Genomic DNA, 13,402 nt, shown 5'->3' on the forward strand with positions numbered 1-13,402 from the left:
AGGTAAGCACATGACAACAGACGTTAATCTAGCCAGGTTAGTGTGTGGGATGTCGTTCTCTTTGAAGTGGGTAACCACCGTGCTCCATATCTGACTAAACGGTGTCTCAGATGTTTTCCATTCTTCATGCGATCCCCCTTTAGAAACGCTTGCAGGCCAGTAACCTCTTCACACAATGCATCCTCATTGATGGTCACATTGGGGCATTTTTCCTGTAGTGTGCCTGCTGCCTTCTGGATCTCTTCATGCTGTGGTTGCCTTTTTAAAAGGAGACCATGTAAATATTTTAGATTATCTGTGTGCTTTCCCCATGCTTGCAAGTAGTTCACAGCCGTAGTGAAGAATGATTGGGATGTTTTGAGAAAGCTGTCTTTAGACATTGCTCCATTGTCCTCCAGCTCTCTCAGAAGTCCTCTGACCAAAACTGGAATGAAGTTGTCATCACGTCTTGCAGTCAATTTTGCCTCAACATTTCTCAGAATTGCAGTGGACTCCACAGCACAGTGGTCCTGGCCTCCAAGTTTCCATGGACAAAGGCCAGCCAAAGTTCAGTCAGTGGATCTTCGAACATTGCTCGCAGGACAACAGGGCATTTGTCTTCAGAAAGAAAAAAGGATTTCAATGGCACCTTTTCAGCACTCTTTCTAGAGCAGGAAGCATGGACAGCCAGCGAACATTTCTGTGTCCTAAAATTTTATGGTACTCCTGGCAAACTAACTCACAAAAGCCCTTCAGTCTTTCTACTTTGACGGTGAAGATATCATTGTGAGCAGGTACTCAACATCAAGGGAAATCATATCCAAAGCTGTTCTGGCCGTGTTATGAATGATGTGGGCAGGACAAGCCAATCACCTCCTGCTGCAGAGCAATTTTAACGTTGGTATGGACATTGACCCTCCCCAGCCTATTCAGTCCTCCAAAGAAGGTATTTGTGTTGTCGGCAGAGAATGTTTTCCAGGTTTTGGGATGACCACCAGGACCTCAGCTGCAATCTCCTCTGCTGTTTCTCCTTTCAATTCAACTAAATCAAGCAGTTTTGTTTCCACAGTGTTTCCACCATATATCTGACCATATCTGACTACTACTGGCAGCAGCTTTACATGTCCATGATTGGACACATCAATGGACAGGGACACAAATTCAACCTGGTCTAGGTCCTGTGTTACCAAAGTAGTTGGCCATGGTGCTAACACGTTACTCACTATGGCTTCACATTTTGTCCTAGCACGTGATGCTAACACGTTACTCACTATGGCTTCACATTTTGTCCTAGCACGTGATGCTAACACGTTACTCACTATGGCTTCACATTTTGTCCTAGCACATGTAAACTTCAGCTCATAAAGCTTTCGTGTCAGTTGTGCTGTGCAGTCCATAGATCTGTAACTATGATTGTGTCACATAGTGTGGTATGCAAAGACACCCCTCCTGCACAGCTAAATCATATTCTTCTTGGGAAGGCTCTACCTTCTTGAAGAATGTGGTGACAGAGGGCAAACCAACACGGCCAATCAGAGAGGCTTTATGCTTTTTTGTCTGCTGATGTTCTACCACTGCTGTGCTTCCCCCACTGGCCAATAGAAAGAGAGGAATTACAAAAGGTGCAGAGTGAACCATTCTATCGTCTTGACCTGAGCGTATAAATGGAAATTCTCTCATCATGTTATCATTAAAATGGCATTTCCGTTTCTGGGAAAGAGCCATTGTACCTCCTGTCTGCTCTTCACTCTCCTTGTGCCGTCACTCTTCTTACTCTCCTTTACTTCTCCTCCAATCTTTCTCCACTCGTCTTCCTGCTCTTCACCTTTCCACCTCACTCCTCTCCTCTCTTCACTCTTTTTACTCCCTTCATTTTTCCTTCTCCAATCTTTAATAATAAATAGTACACTATTAGATCAAATAATTTGGTTAACAGATTCCCATTGCTTGCCTCATTTTTGTATTTTATCTATAAAAAAATGGTTTGCAATAATAAATTGGCAGGCTCTGTAATCATTTCTTTACCTTTCCTCCTCTCCACTCTAACAGAAAACATTATGCTAATGTTATCCATCTGGTCCTTCTGTAGCTCAGTTGGTAGAGCATGGCGCTTGTAACGCCAGGGTAGTGGGTTCGATTCCCGGGACCACCCATACGTAGAATGTATGCACACATGACTGTAAGTCGCTTTGGATAAAAGCGTCTGCTAAATGGCATATTTCTTTCTTTCTATTTCTAAAATGTCACACTACTTATAATGCCAAACCATTAAAATTGTAATGTACAAATACATATTCTCATAATTGTGCATGAATTTAATATAATCACATGTTCAAAATAGCCCGTCCACTGCATGTTTACATGTGAACGTTTTTTTTTAACCTAGTTACCATGACAGTAGTTGGCTAACTTAGCTAGCTAGATAACTTAGTCGACATAGCTCATGTTAGCTAGCATATCCTATTTAAAACCGTATAAAGCAGAGCATCTATCTATATAATAGTGACATTATAACATCATTAGCTAGTATCTCAAAACAAGTGTAACTTTGTTTGTTTGTGGTGATGTTGTGGACTCACTTGACACTTTTTAGCTTCTGGCCGAGTTTTCCACAGCAGTTTTCTCTACAACTAGCGCGAGCAAGTAGTTAGAAGAAGAGTGCGTGAAGCTACTATAGTGAGCAGCCCCCTCTGCTGGACGAAACAAGCACAACGCGATTGAGACGTCAACCGGTAGGCTCTGATGCCCGGTCTTGCCACACGTATAATATTATTTCACTTTGCAGTCTGTTTTTAACGCACAGTAAAAAACGGGGACAGCTCCAGCCGGGGACAGGCCACCAAAAACAAGGACTGTCCCCGGGAAAACGGGGACGTCTGGTCACCCTATGCTAGACTGACTGCCACATCCATCCCCTAATCTCTGAACCAAATCGAAGGTGTGTACCCTGGCCATGTGAACATTCTGTCATCAGAGACCGGATCCACACCAATGATCAGAATCTTGGAACAGTTACAATAATAAAACAATATACTTTTATTTGTAAAAAGTTTAAAACGTAAATAAGCAGCAGATTGACGAAGAAAACACTCTAAATGTTCCTCCAGCTAAGGAGTGCTTGGGGTCCACTTAACAAAAACTAAAAAACCCACCAAAGCTAACCTAGAGGTGGAACCTGAACTCTACAGGATGCATGACACCAGGAAGAGTTCAAATTGAGCACTGCATTGTCACACACACACACACACACACCCACACATTTGGAGACTGTGGACCTCAGCTACGGAGGAGAAGAAGCATCAGTAACTGTTGAGTAGATCCAAATCGCCTGCTGTGAGAGCTGGTGATGAAGAAGCACGTTTAACAGGAGGGCTGTGATGCCCACTGTCCCCGACCCGGTGTTTACGAGGCCTCTTCTTGTTCTGTGAACAGGGTTTTACATGTCCGTTGGTGGACCCTGCGATTTCAATGCTGTCGAGTGACGAGTGCTTAATCTGTCCGCTTTTAGTCCCTGTGCATTGGGTCTGATGTGTGTGTGTGCTTGTTGCTGGTTTATACAAATGTATCCTCTCCCTGGTTTTGTCTTGTTCTTTGTCCTGGATCAGAGGTGATGCGCTCAGGATTCCTCTGACATACTTCTCTCTGCCAACTGAAGAGCAAATAGTAATTGTCTTGTTTACAACAACAGCACCTGTATTGACAGCCATATATTGTATATAAAAACAGCACCAAACTGGCCACTGCAGAGACAGACAAGCTTAGAAAATAGCCTGGTTCAGATCAGGAATGTGCTTATAGCCAATTCCCCTAACCTCTGACATGTATGGCATGGCTAAGACTATCCGATTGGGCTAAAGAACACACAGCTCCCGACCTGGTTAGCTTTAAAATGGTCTTTCATTAAAATACTGATGTATATACAAAAGGATGTTAACACTTACAAAAGCGAATAGCTGATGTTCTTGACTCTTGGATCTTCTTTAGTTTGGGCAGTTCTGTTGCACTCAACTCCCACCGGTTTACTACCTGTCACAAACATACATGCCATACAAATAAAACAAGTTATCAATAAACGACTTTAGTACCATAAATGTGTGTTTTACAACAGGAGTGTTACCTGTTCTGCCCAGCCTCGTGTTTTAGAACAGGAGTGTTACCTGTTCTGCCCAGCCTCGTGTTTTAGAACAGGAGTGTTACCTGTTCTGCCCAGCCTCGTGTTTTAGAACAGGAGTGTTACCTGTTCTGCCCAGCCTCGTGTTTTACAACAGGAGTGTTACCTGTTCTGCCCAGCCTCGTGTTTTACAACAGGAGTGTTACCTGTTCTGCCCAGCCTTGTGTTTTACAACAGGAGTGGTCGAAGGCCTCCAGTAGTTTCTCAGACAGGACCAACCCCATGGTGTTCCTCACGGACTGCTTGAATGACGGGCCAACCTGGGAATCAAATAGTATACATTCCACCCTCAGTTCTGTTAGCGATCAGCGGTGCCATCTTGTGGAAGACATGTTACAGATTGGAAACAAAGGGGTCAGAATAGAATCTTAGCTATGGTCTGGTGCAGGGCTCCAGACGGTGCCAGACGCACATTCTACACGGTCACCTCACTCAAAAACATATTATTTTATAGAAAGCTAAAAACATGGATTTGGTCAAACGAGTAAAGTAGTACATTATTCCTGTAATGAAAAAGTGTCTGTCTGTCCCTTTTCACTGGGGCCTGCTGCTGTGTACCGAGCGAGCCACGCTCCCTCTCCCGGGAAATAAAATGCTCTGTGTTCTGATTGTATAACATTTCAAAATCCTATCCTACGGAAAACACGGCTATCATGTTGTCACCGTTGAAGAAAGGAGGTTCAGCTTTCTGTAGGTTCTTTTTTTTACTCAGCTCTCAATAGCAACTATTTTTTACAACCAACATATTTGATATGGCTTTGAGATACGGACCATGTGAAATCTGCATAGGCCTCACTGGGAATGCATAGGCCTCACTGGGAATGCATAGGCCTCACTGGGAATGCATAGGCCTCACTGGGAATGCATAGGCCTCACTGGGAATGCATAGGCCTCACTGGGAATGCATAGGCCTCACTGGGAATGCATAGGCCTCACTGGGAATGCATAGGCCTCACTGGGAATGCATAGGCCTCACTGGGAATGCATAGGCCTCACTGGGAATGCATAGGCCTCACTGGGAATGCATAGGCCTCACTGGGCAATAGGCTACAACTTTTGAGCCATTCAAAATGTACTGTTAGATGAATACATGGCTACTAGCAGTGGGTAATATCTTTAGAGTTAGCGTCAGCGATCTTACTAATGTGCTTTGAGTTTTCACTTAATCAGATGGTGAATTAGCCCCAATTATAATTAGTCTACAATATTAGTGCGCATTAAGATGCAGGCTAATTCATCTCTATTGAACCAAAAATAATAATAATAATTACAGACATTTCTGGAGCTCTATTTTAACAGTAAAATATAACAAATAGTCTAATTTGTCAAGTCAAAATGTATGACAATCACTGGATTATGTTGCACATTCAAATATTTTAAATCACAACATGAAAATATGACAAAATGTATTTATTGTAGTCTACTACACTTTTTAATAAAGCACCAAATTACTTTATATACTAAAATGTTATATTACGTGCATTGGTTGGTGCCACCCAACTGAGGCACCAGTACCACCAGGGGAAAATGTTAGTCTGGAACCCTGGTCTTGTGACAGGGAGAAGTACAGAGTCAAAACCTTCTCACCTTTATGTTAGTTCCTGATACATCAAGACCTTGTAACTTTGGGAGGCATGTGAGATATCCAACTGCCTTCTCAGTGATCGGGTTGTCTGTTGGAAAGAGAAGTGTAAACATCCGGTTTAGAGCTATGCTGTGTGTCCCCTGGACAATCTAAGACTTCCTGACCTTGTCTCCCCTCCCATCTTCACTAGCTGGAAAATAACAGATTAAAAATCACAAAACATGTATGGCATCCCTAAGAAGAATCTGCTTTCACGATTCAGATTTCCTTCCTAGCTGTGCAAATAACTAAGGATGAGACTAGGATGCCATGTTGTACTATTGAGATGCCCCCATAACAGACTACTCACAGGACAGGTCCAGTATCTGTAGGTGTCTCAGCCCCCTCCTCATCATCCTGACAGGGGCTGTCAGTCTCTGGAGACCCTGGTCTGACAGGCTGTTACCACCCAGGGACAGCTGGACCAGGCTACTGAGAAAAAGGAGAGGAGAACTACAATTGGACCAGGCTGATGGGGAGACAGACACAGGACTAACTTTACAAGGAAGTGGATACTCAGCACACACATCAAAAGCTTAGGCCTAGAGACCTAAATTGGTTGAGGTTACGATTGGGGGTTATTTCATTTAAAAAAGGCAAGTTAGTTAAGAAAAAAATCTTATTTACAATGACAGTGTAACGGATGTGAAATAGCTAGCTAGATAGCAGTGGTGCGCACTAAATAGCGTTTCAATCGGTGACGTCACTTGCTGAGACCTTGAAGTAGCAGTTCCCCTTGCTCTGCAAGGGCCGCGGCTTTTGTGGAGCGATGGGTAATGATGCTTCATGGGTGACTGTTGTTGATGTGTGCAGAGGGTCCCTGGTTCGCGCCCGGGTATGGTCGAGGGGACGGTCTAAAGTTATACTGTTACAACAGCCTAACCCAGACGACGCTGGGCCAATTGTGCGCCACCCTATGGGACTCCCAATTACGGCCGGTTGTGATTACAGCCCAGAATCGAACCAGGGTATGTAGTGACACCTCTAGCACTGAGATGCAAGTGCCTTAGACCGCTGTGTCACTCGGGAGCCCAATATGGTTAGGCGAACCACCACCCAGAACCACTTGAAATCTGCCTGCTAAAGACACATCAGGGTCAATGACACAGGTGCAGCTCAGCCTCAGTGAATTAATTAGGCATTGTACTGTACCACAGAACAACAACAAAATATATTCCTACCTGGACAATGCATCTGATGTGAGATGTTGGAAGATGTCGTGGCTGTCTCCCAGTCTGCAGCCAAAGAGATCCAGGCACTTCAGACTATGAAACGTTTTTATCTCTTCCAGCTTTTCAGACAGCAAAGGAAACCTGTACGGAAATAAGGCAACGGGCAGCCAGCCCATGTATGAACTGTCAATGGGCTGTAGGTTGAAGGTTACATAATGTTGGTTGTACTACAAGGTGGGGTATGTAGGCTAACTACAATGTGGCACGGAAGGTGTTTATAACCAAGCGTTGTCCCCTGCCAATACTGCCTTACCTATGCCGTAAACAAAGTGACCCGAGCACTATGTCCCCGTATGCATCACTGAACAACTGCAGAGCCTTGGGGGCTGCATCAGGATCTGAAAATATCTGTTTTTCCTCCGCGGCGGCGAAGAGTCTGTCCCCTACTTGTTCAGGAAATCCTTCGAGAGAATCGACATGGTTGATGTTGTACGCCACAAACAGCAGAGATATGTCGTAGAGGGATTTGGCAGTGTACTTCAAACTGCCTTCTTTGTTATAGGTGAAGACGAAGTGCTCCTTTTTCAACGCCAGAGGGTTTGTTGTTCTGTGTGATGATGATGATGACGATGAAGGCGGCTTCGTCTCCGCGAGCACAATGTTATTGACGCGACGAAGCTGTCCTCTCTCGCGCACATATACTATGCCAGAGTCAAGGTCGCCCATTTTATAAGACTTTACTACGAATTAACGTCTTTCCACACCATTTATCTAGCTACAGTAGCTAACCATCAAGTCGTGTTAACTAAGGAGATGTTCGATTCTGCCGCCAGCTTCCGTTAATAATTCTGGCTGAACTGGGCCTGTCTAAAACGACGTCTTGGGTATTCATTCGTCCTTCACAATAAAGGTCCCTCACGTTGATAACCTACAATCCACGAAGAAAAACATATATATTTTGCTCCGTCAATTTAGTACAACAATATTTCAACATTCAACAAAACTCACAAAAGACAAGAGATAAGTTACTAAAGACAACAAATAAAAGAGGACTTAACTATAAACTAAAGTTGTATTATAAACTCAGTAATAGGGTTAAAAAAAAGTCAGTTGAAAGATTAGACAGTCATTGGGGAAAAAAAGTGTTATGGGTGTAAGATGGCACAGCGATGCCGCCTGTTGGTAAACGTTAATTACTGCGATACCCGGAAGTGTTGCAATGTATTGAACTGGTTACTCGCATCAATGCCTCTGCCTCGTCATTTAACGTCCAAACAGAAAGATTTTTATAACGTTTTTTAAAAATATAACTGAGAATAGGAAATATAGCTAAACATGACCTCAAGTGAAGTTTGCTATATCTACAAAAGAAAATGTATGAAAATTAAGAGGAACATTGGACTCGATCAGGGATGAGGAACAGTGATGGGGGTGTTGCCACAAAAACATGAACATATCCTCTGCAGCAGAAGTAACTCTGGGTCTTCCTTTGCTGTGGCGGTCCTCGTGAGAGCCAGTTTCATCATAGCGCTTCATGGTTTTTGTGACTGCACTTGAAGAAACTTTCAAAGTTCTTCAAATGTCTCGGATTGAGTGACCTTCATGTCTTAAAATAATGATGGACTGTTGTTTCTCTTTGCTTATTTGCCATAATAAGGACTTGGTCTTTTACCAAATAGGGCTATCTTCTGTATACCACACCTACAGCACAACTGATTGGCTCAAACGCATTAAGAAGGAAAGAAATTCCACAAAGTAACTTTTAACAAGGCACACCTGTTAATTGAAACACATTCCAGGCGATACCTCATGAAGCTGGTTGAGAGAATGCAAAGAGTGTGCATTACTGTCAACAAGGCAAAGGGTGTCTACTTTGAAGAATCGCAAATATATTTTGATTTGTTAAACACTTTTCTGGTTACGACATGATTCCATATGTGTTATTTCATAGTTTTGATGTCTTCACTATTAGAAAATAGTAAAAACATTATTTGTTAAAACTTGAATGAGTAGGTGTGTCCAAACTTTTGACTGGTACTGTATGTATATGTATATATAGCTATAGAAATGCATTTATTGATGTCTACATTCGTTTTTTAACACGTTTGTTATATAACATACACCTTAATGCATACTTTTAAACTATATTATGTAAGCTAAACATAAACATGATTATATAAACACATTTTTTTGTACTAATGTTACCGTCCCCACTACAGCAACTAAAAATATATGTTGTTTTGTCCTTGAAACATTTAATTGAAATACTGTAGAATTCCATTCATTGCTATGGAGGACTGCTCCTACTGAGGAGAGCCAATATGGCCGACCGGTGGCTTCAAAGCCTCTCCATGGCCAATACCTCGCATTAGCAGTTCGGGGTTTATATACATCATTGTTGCCGATCCAGTAGTGACGAACCTACCGATTCTACATGTAGAATCACAATACTTGTCGGTGGCCAACAACTTAAATTGGAGTTAATCAGGGAGCACAAACCCACACTTCGAGGAGCCCAACAAAAAAAAAAGAGAAAAGCACCACCACTTACATTTTTTTTCATCTATTTATCTATTTTTTCTAAGGTCATCAATGGATTATGGAAGTATAGGATATGGATCAGCAGCTCAGACATCTTTAAAAAAGCTTGATGTTATCCAGCCCCAAGCCCTAAGAATATGTTGTGGAGTACTTAGGACCTCTTCAGTGGCAGCGATGCAGGTCGAGTTGGGAGAGATGCCATTAAGGTTAAGAAGACAACAGCAAGCCATGACATATTACGTAAATCTACAAGGACACGAGGTTACACATCCTCCTAGAGTGCTGGGAACATGAACAAAATCTGAATACAATCTTTGGATGGATAGGTAATTGCACGGCGAGAGAGATGAGGGTGTTTAACCCCTCTGTGGTTCTTCCTGCTATCCCACCTTGGTTTCTCCCTCAACCAGGGATAGACCTAGAGTTGCTTGATAGGCTAAGAGCTATTGAGGAAGGAGTAGATTCAGTTGTAAGTGAACATTTAAGAACACAGTAACTATGCTTTCTTTAATATATTCACAGATGGATCTAAGGACCCTAAAACAGGAAGGGCAGGAGTAGGTTTCAGTGTTCCTGAGTTTAATGTGGCAGTGGCAAAAGGAGCAACGGATCATCTATCTGTTTACACAATGAGGTCGTTGGCCTTACTATTGGCTGCAGAGTGGGTGGAGGAGGTGTGGCCAGACAGGGTAGTCATCTGCTCTGACTCCTGTACAGCACTGATGAGCTTAAAGTCATGTGTGTCCCAGAGCAGACAGGATCTATTGTATGAGGTTTTGCAGTGCTTGTATAGGGTGAAACAGATGGGGGAATTTGTGATGTTTCTCTGGGTACCAACTCATATGGAAGTAGAGGAAGTGGATAATTGTTGCCAAGAAGACTCTTAAACATCCTAATGTCGAGATGGATTTTTCAATCAGTAGCGGTCCAAAGATTATCTATTTTATTGACAAGATATTCGAGTGACCGCTCTAACAATGGAAATACATTTTGTATAGATCAATCAGAACATGACGACGATATCGACTTTAAATCTTAAAGTTCCTGAACATTCAAGGAAAGACACACTTTTTCTAAATGGAACTTTAATCATTATCATGACAGCAAATAAGACCATCCTGAATGAGAATAAAATAACAATACTTTCTAATGTTATAGGCCTACTTTAAAAACTATACAAATTCTTAGCGTCACAAACTGGAATTCCAAAGGGAGGTTGAAAGTCATCAATTGATATAATATAGTCGTTATATAACATTAACACAAACTGAACCTGTAAGACAATGCAGTAAAATAAGCTTATATGTTGAGTTCTGATGGGGTATGACAGATGGACAAAGCTCATGAGGCGTTCACAAATGATTTTCTTCAAGAATTAAAGGGTATATTGTGACATCGTGACTTCCGGACTTGTCTCCCTGCTGCTGTGCTGTTTGTTGCTACTTGGCTACCTGCCAAACTTTAAAGTTTTTACTTTTAATAGTACTAAACACGGCTGCTAGAATCCTGACTAGAACCAAAACATTTGATCATATTACTCCAGTGCTAGCCTCTCTACACTGGCTTCCTGTTAAGGCTAGGGCTGATTTCAAGGTTTTGTGTGAGATGTGTATGCCTTTAAGGCTAGGGCTGATTTCAAGGTTTTACTGCTAACCTACAAAGCGTTACATGGCCTTCCTTCTACCTATCACTCTGATTTGGTCCTGCCGTACATACCTACACGTACGCTATAGAATTTCAAGGCAAACAGCTGGAGGCAGGGCTTTCTCCTATAGAGCTCCATTTTTTATAGCATGGTCTGCTCATCCATGTGAGAAACGCAGACTTGGTCTCGACCTTCAAGTCTTTACTGAAGACTCATCTCTTCAGTAGGTTCTATGATTGAGTGTAGTCTGGCCCGGCAAGGCACTGGAGTGACAAATCACCCTTGCTGTCTCTGCCTGTTCGGTTCCCCGCTCTCCACTGGGATTATATACCTCTAACCCCATTACGGGGGCTGAGTCACTGGCTTACTAGTGCTCTCCCATGCCATCCCTAGGAGGGGTGCGTCATTTGAGTGGGTTGAGTCATTGATGTGATCTTCCTGTCCGGTTTAGGCCCCCTCAGGCAGTGGAGGAGATCTTGGTGGGCTATTTTCAGCTTTGTCTGTTGGGTAATAATAATAATAATATAATAATAATATAATATATAATATTATATCCCTGTAGTGGTGTGGGGGCTGTGCTTTGGCAAAGTGTGTGGGGTTATATCCTACCTGATTGGCCATGTCAGGGGTATCGTTGGACGGGGCCACAGGAAATTTCAAAGTGACCCCGAACTTTTGAATGGTAGTGTACAGTTGAAGTGGGAAGTTTACATACATCATAGTCAAATACATTTAAACTCAGTCTTTCACAATTCCTGACGTTTAATCCGAGTAAAAATTCCCTGTCTGAAGCAGAATACCATTAATTGGGGGGGTTATTACTCTCCCAAATTAGTTTTTTTTATTGAAGGAATATGTTGAAGGTTTTTGTTGTTGTTGAAGGAATATGCTCATCTTTTAGTATTTGTTGTCTTTCTTGCCTTTTGTAGAAGAAGATGGAGAACCCATACTGTGCAGAGGCAGGAGCCACATACACGCACAAACAATGGTTACTGCTTTTATATTGCTATTGAGACTAAGATATCTTGTGCCAAATAGAATGACCTGTTTTATCTTTTGTTTAATTGAAGGAAGTTCTGTGACATCCAGTTATCACACACAAGTTCTCATTCCTGTTACTCAGTGCTCATTCCTGTTACTCAGCGCTCATTCCTGTTACTCAGCACTCATTCCTGTTACTCAGTGCTCATTCCTGTTACTCAGCGCTCATTCCTGTTACTCAGCGCTCATTCCTGTTACTCAGCTCTCATTCCTGTTACTCAGTGCTCATTCCTGTTACTCAGCGCTCATTCCTGTTACTCAGCTCTCATTCCTGTTACTTAGTGCTCATTCCTGTTACTCAGCTCTCATTCCGGTTACTCAGCGCTCATTCCTGTTACTCAGCTCTCATTCCTGTTACTCAGCTCTCATTCCTGTTACTCAGCTCTCATTCCTGTTACTCAGTGCTCATTCCTGTTACTCAGCGCTCATTCCTGTTACTCAGCTCTCACTCCTGTTACTTAGTGCTCATTCCTGTTACTCAGCTCTCATTCCTGTTACTCAGTGCTCATTCCGGTTACTCAGCGCTCATTCCGGTTACTCAGTGCTCATTCCGGTTACTCAGCGCTCATTCCTGTTACTCAGTGCTCATTCCGGTTACTCAGCGCTCATTCCGGTTACTCAGTGCTCATTCCGGTTACTCAGCGCTCATTCCGGTTACTCAGTGCTCATTCCGGTTACTCAGCGCTCATTCCTGTTACTCAGTGCTCATTCCGGTTACTCAGCGCTCATTCCGGTTACTCAGTGCTCATTCCGGTTACTCAGCGCTCATTCCTGTTACTCAGCGCTCATTCCGGTTACTCAGCGCTCATTCCTGTTACTCAGTGCTCATTCCGGTTACTCAGCGCTCATTCCTGTTACTCAGTGCTCATTCCGGTTACTCAGCGCTCATTCCTGTTACTCAGCTCTCATTCCTGTTACTCAGCGCTCATTCCTGTTACTCGGCGCGATCTGCATGGAGGAATGGGCCAAAATACCAGCAACACTGTGTGAAAAACTTGTGAAGACCTTTGTCATTGCCAACAAAGTGTATATAATAAAGTATTGAGATAAACTTGTTATTGACCAAATTCTTATTTTCCACCATAATTTGCAAATAAATTAATTAAAAATCCTACAATGTGATTTTCTGGATTTTTCTCTCATTTTGTCTGTCATAGTTGAAGTGTACCTATGATGAAAATTACAGGCCTCTCTCATCTTTTTAAGTGGGAGAACTTGCACAATTGGTG

At 42.6% G+C, this 13,402-nt stretch overlaps 1 protein-coding gene across 2 annotated transcripts; it reads right to left on the reverse strand.

Moving 5' to 3' along the window:
• Positions 1-2,991: 2,991 nt before the first annotated feature.
• On the reverse strand, positions 2,992-8,002 carry lrrc42 (leucine rich repeat containing 42). Of its 2 annotated transcripts, none has more exons than XM_035799324.2 (7): positions 7,260-8,002; positions 6,956-7,087; positions 6,085-6,203; positions 5,738-5,823; positions 4,297-4,410; positions 3,921-4,005; positions 2,992-3,628 (listed from the first exon to the last, which is right to left on the reverse strand). In XM_035799324.2, exons 1-7 carry the CDS (start codon positions 7,670-7,672, stop codon positions 3,279-3,281), a joined length of 1,299 nt encoding a protein of 432 aa, XP_035655217.2. In that variant the 5' UTR covers positions 7,673-8,002; the 3' UTR covers positions 2,992-3,278. The 2 variants fall into 2 exon arrangements, with proteins under 2 accessions (XP_035655217.2, XP_035655216.2); XM_035799323.2 differs by having other exon boundaries at positions 6,085-6,206; positions 7,260-7,994.
• Between the last annotated feature and the right edge of the window lie 5,400 nt (positions 8,003-13,402).

The sequence above is a fragment of the Oncorhynchus keta genome, chromosome 23 (assembly GCF_023373465.1).
Source record: "Oncorhynchus keta strain PuntledgeMale-10-30-2019 chromosome 23, Oket_V2, whole genome shotgun sequence".
Taxonomy (NCBI): Eukaryota; Metazoa; Chordata; class Actinopteri; order Salmoniformes; family Salmonidae; genus Oncorhynchus; species Oncorhynchus keta.

Excerpts from the sequence above, each read along its gene's own strand:
- lrrc42 (XM_035799323.2), bottom strand. The coding sequence starts at position 7,672 with ATGGGCGACCTTGACTCTGGCATAGTATATGTGCGCGAGAGAGGACAG. Across the intron at positions 6,207-6,955 it reads ACATCAGATGCATTGTCCAG|TAGCCTGGTCCAGCTGTCCC; the intron begins GTAGGAATATAT and ends CCTTTTTCTCAG. Across the intron at positions 5,824-6,084 it reads ACAGATACTGGACCTGTCCT|ACAACCCGATCACTGAGAAG; the intron begins GTGAGTAGTCTG and ends TCTTTCCAACAG.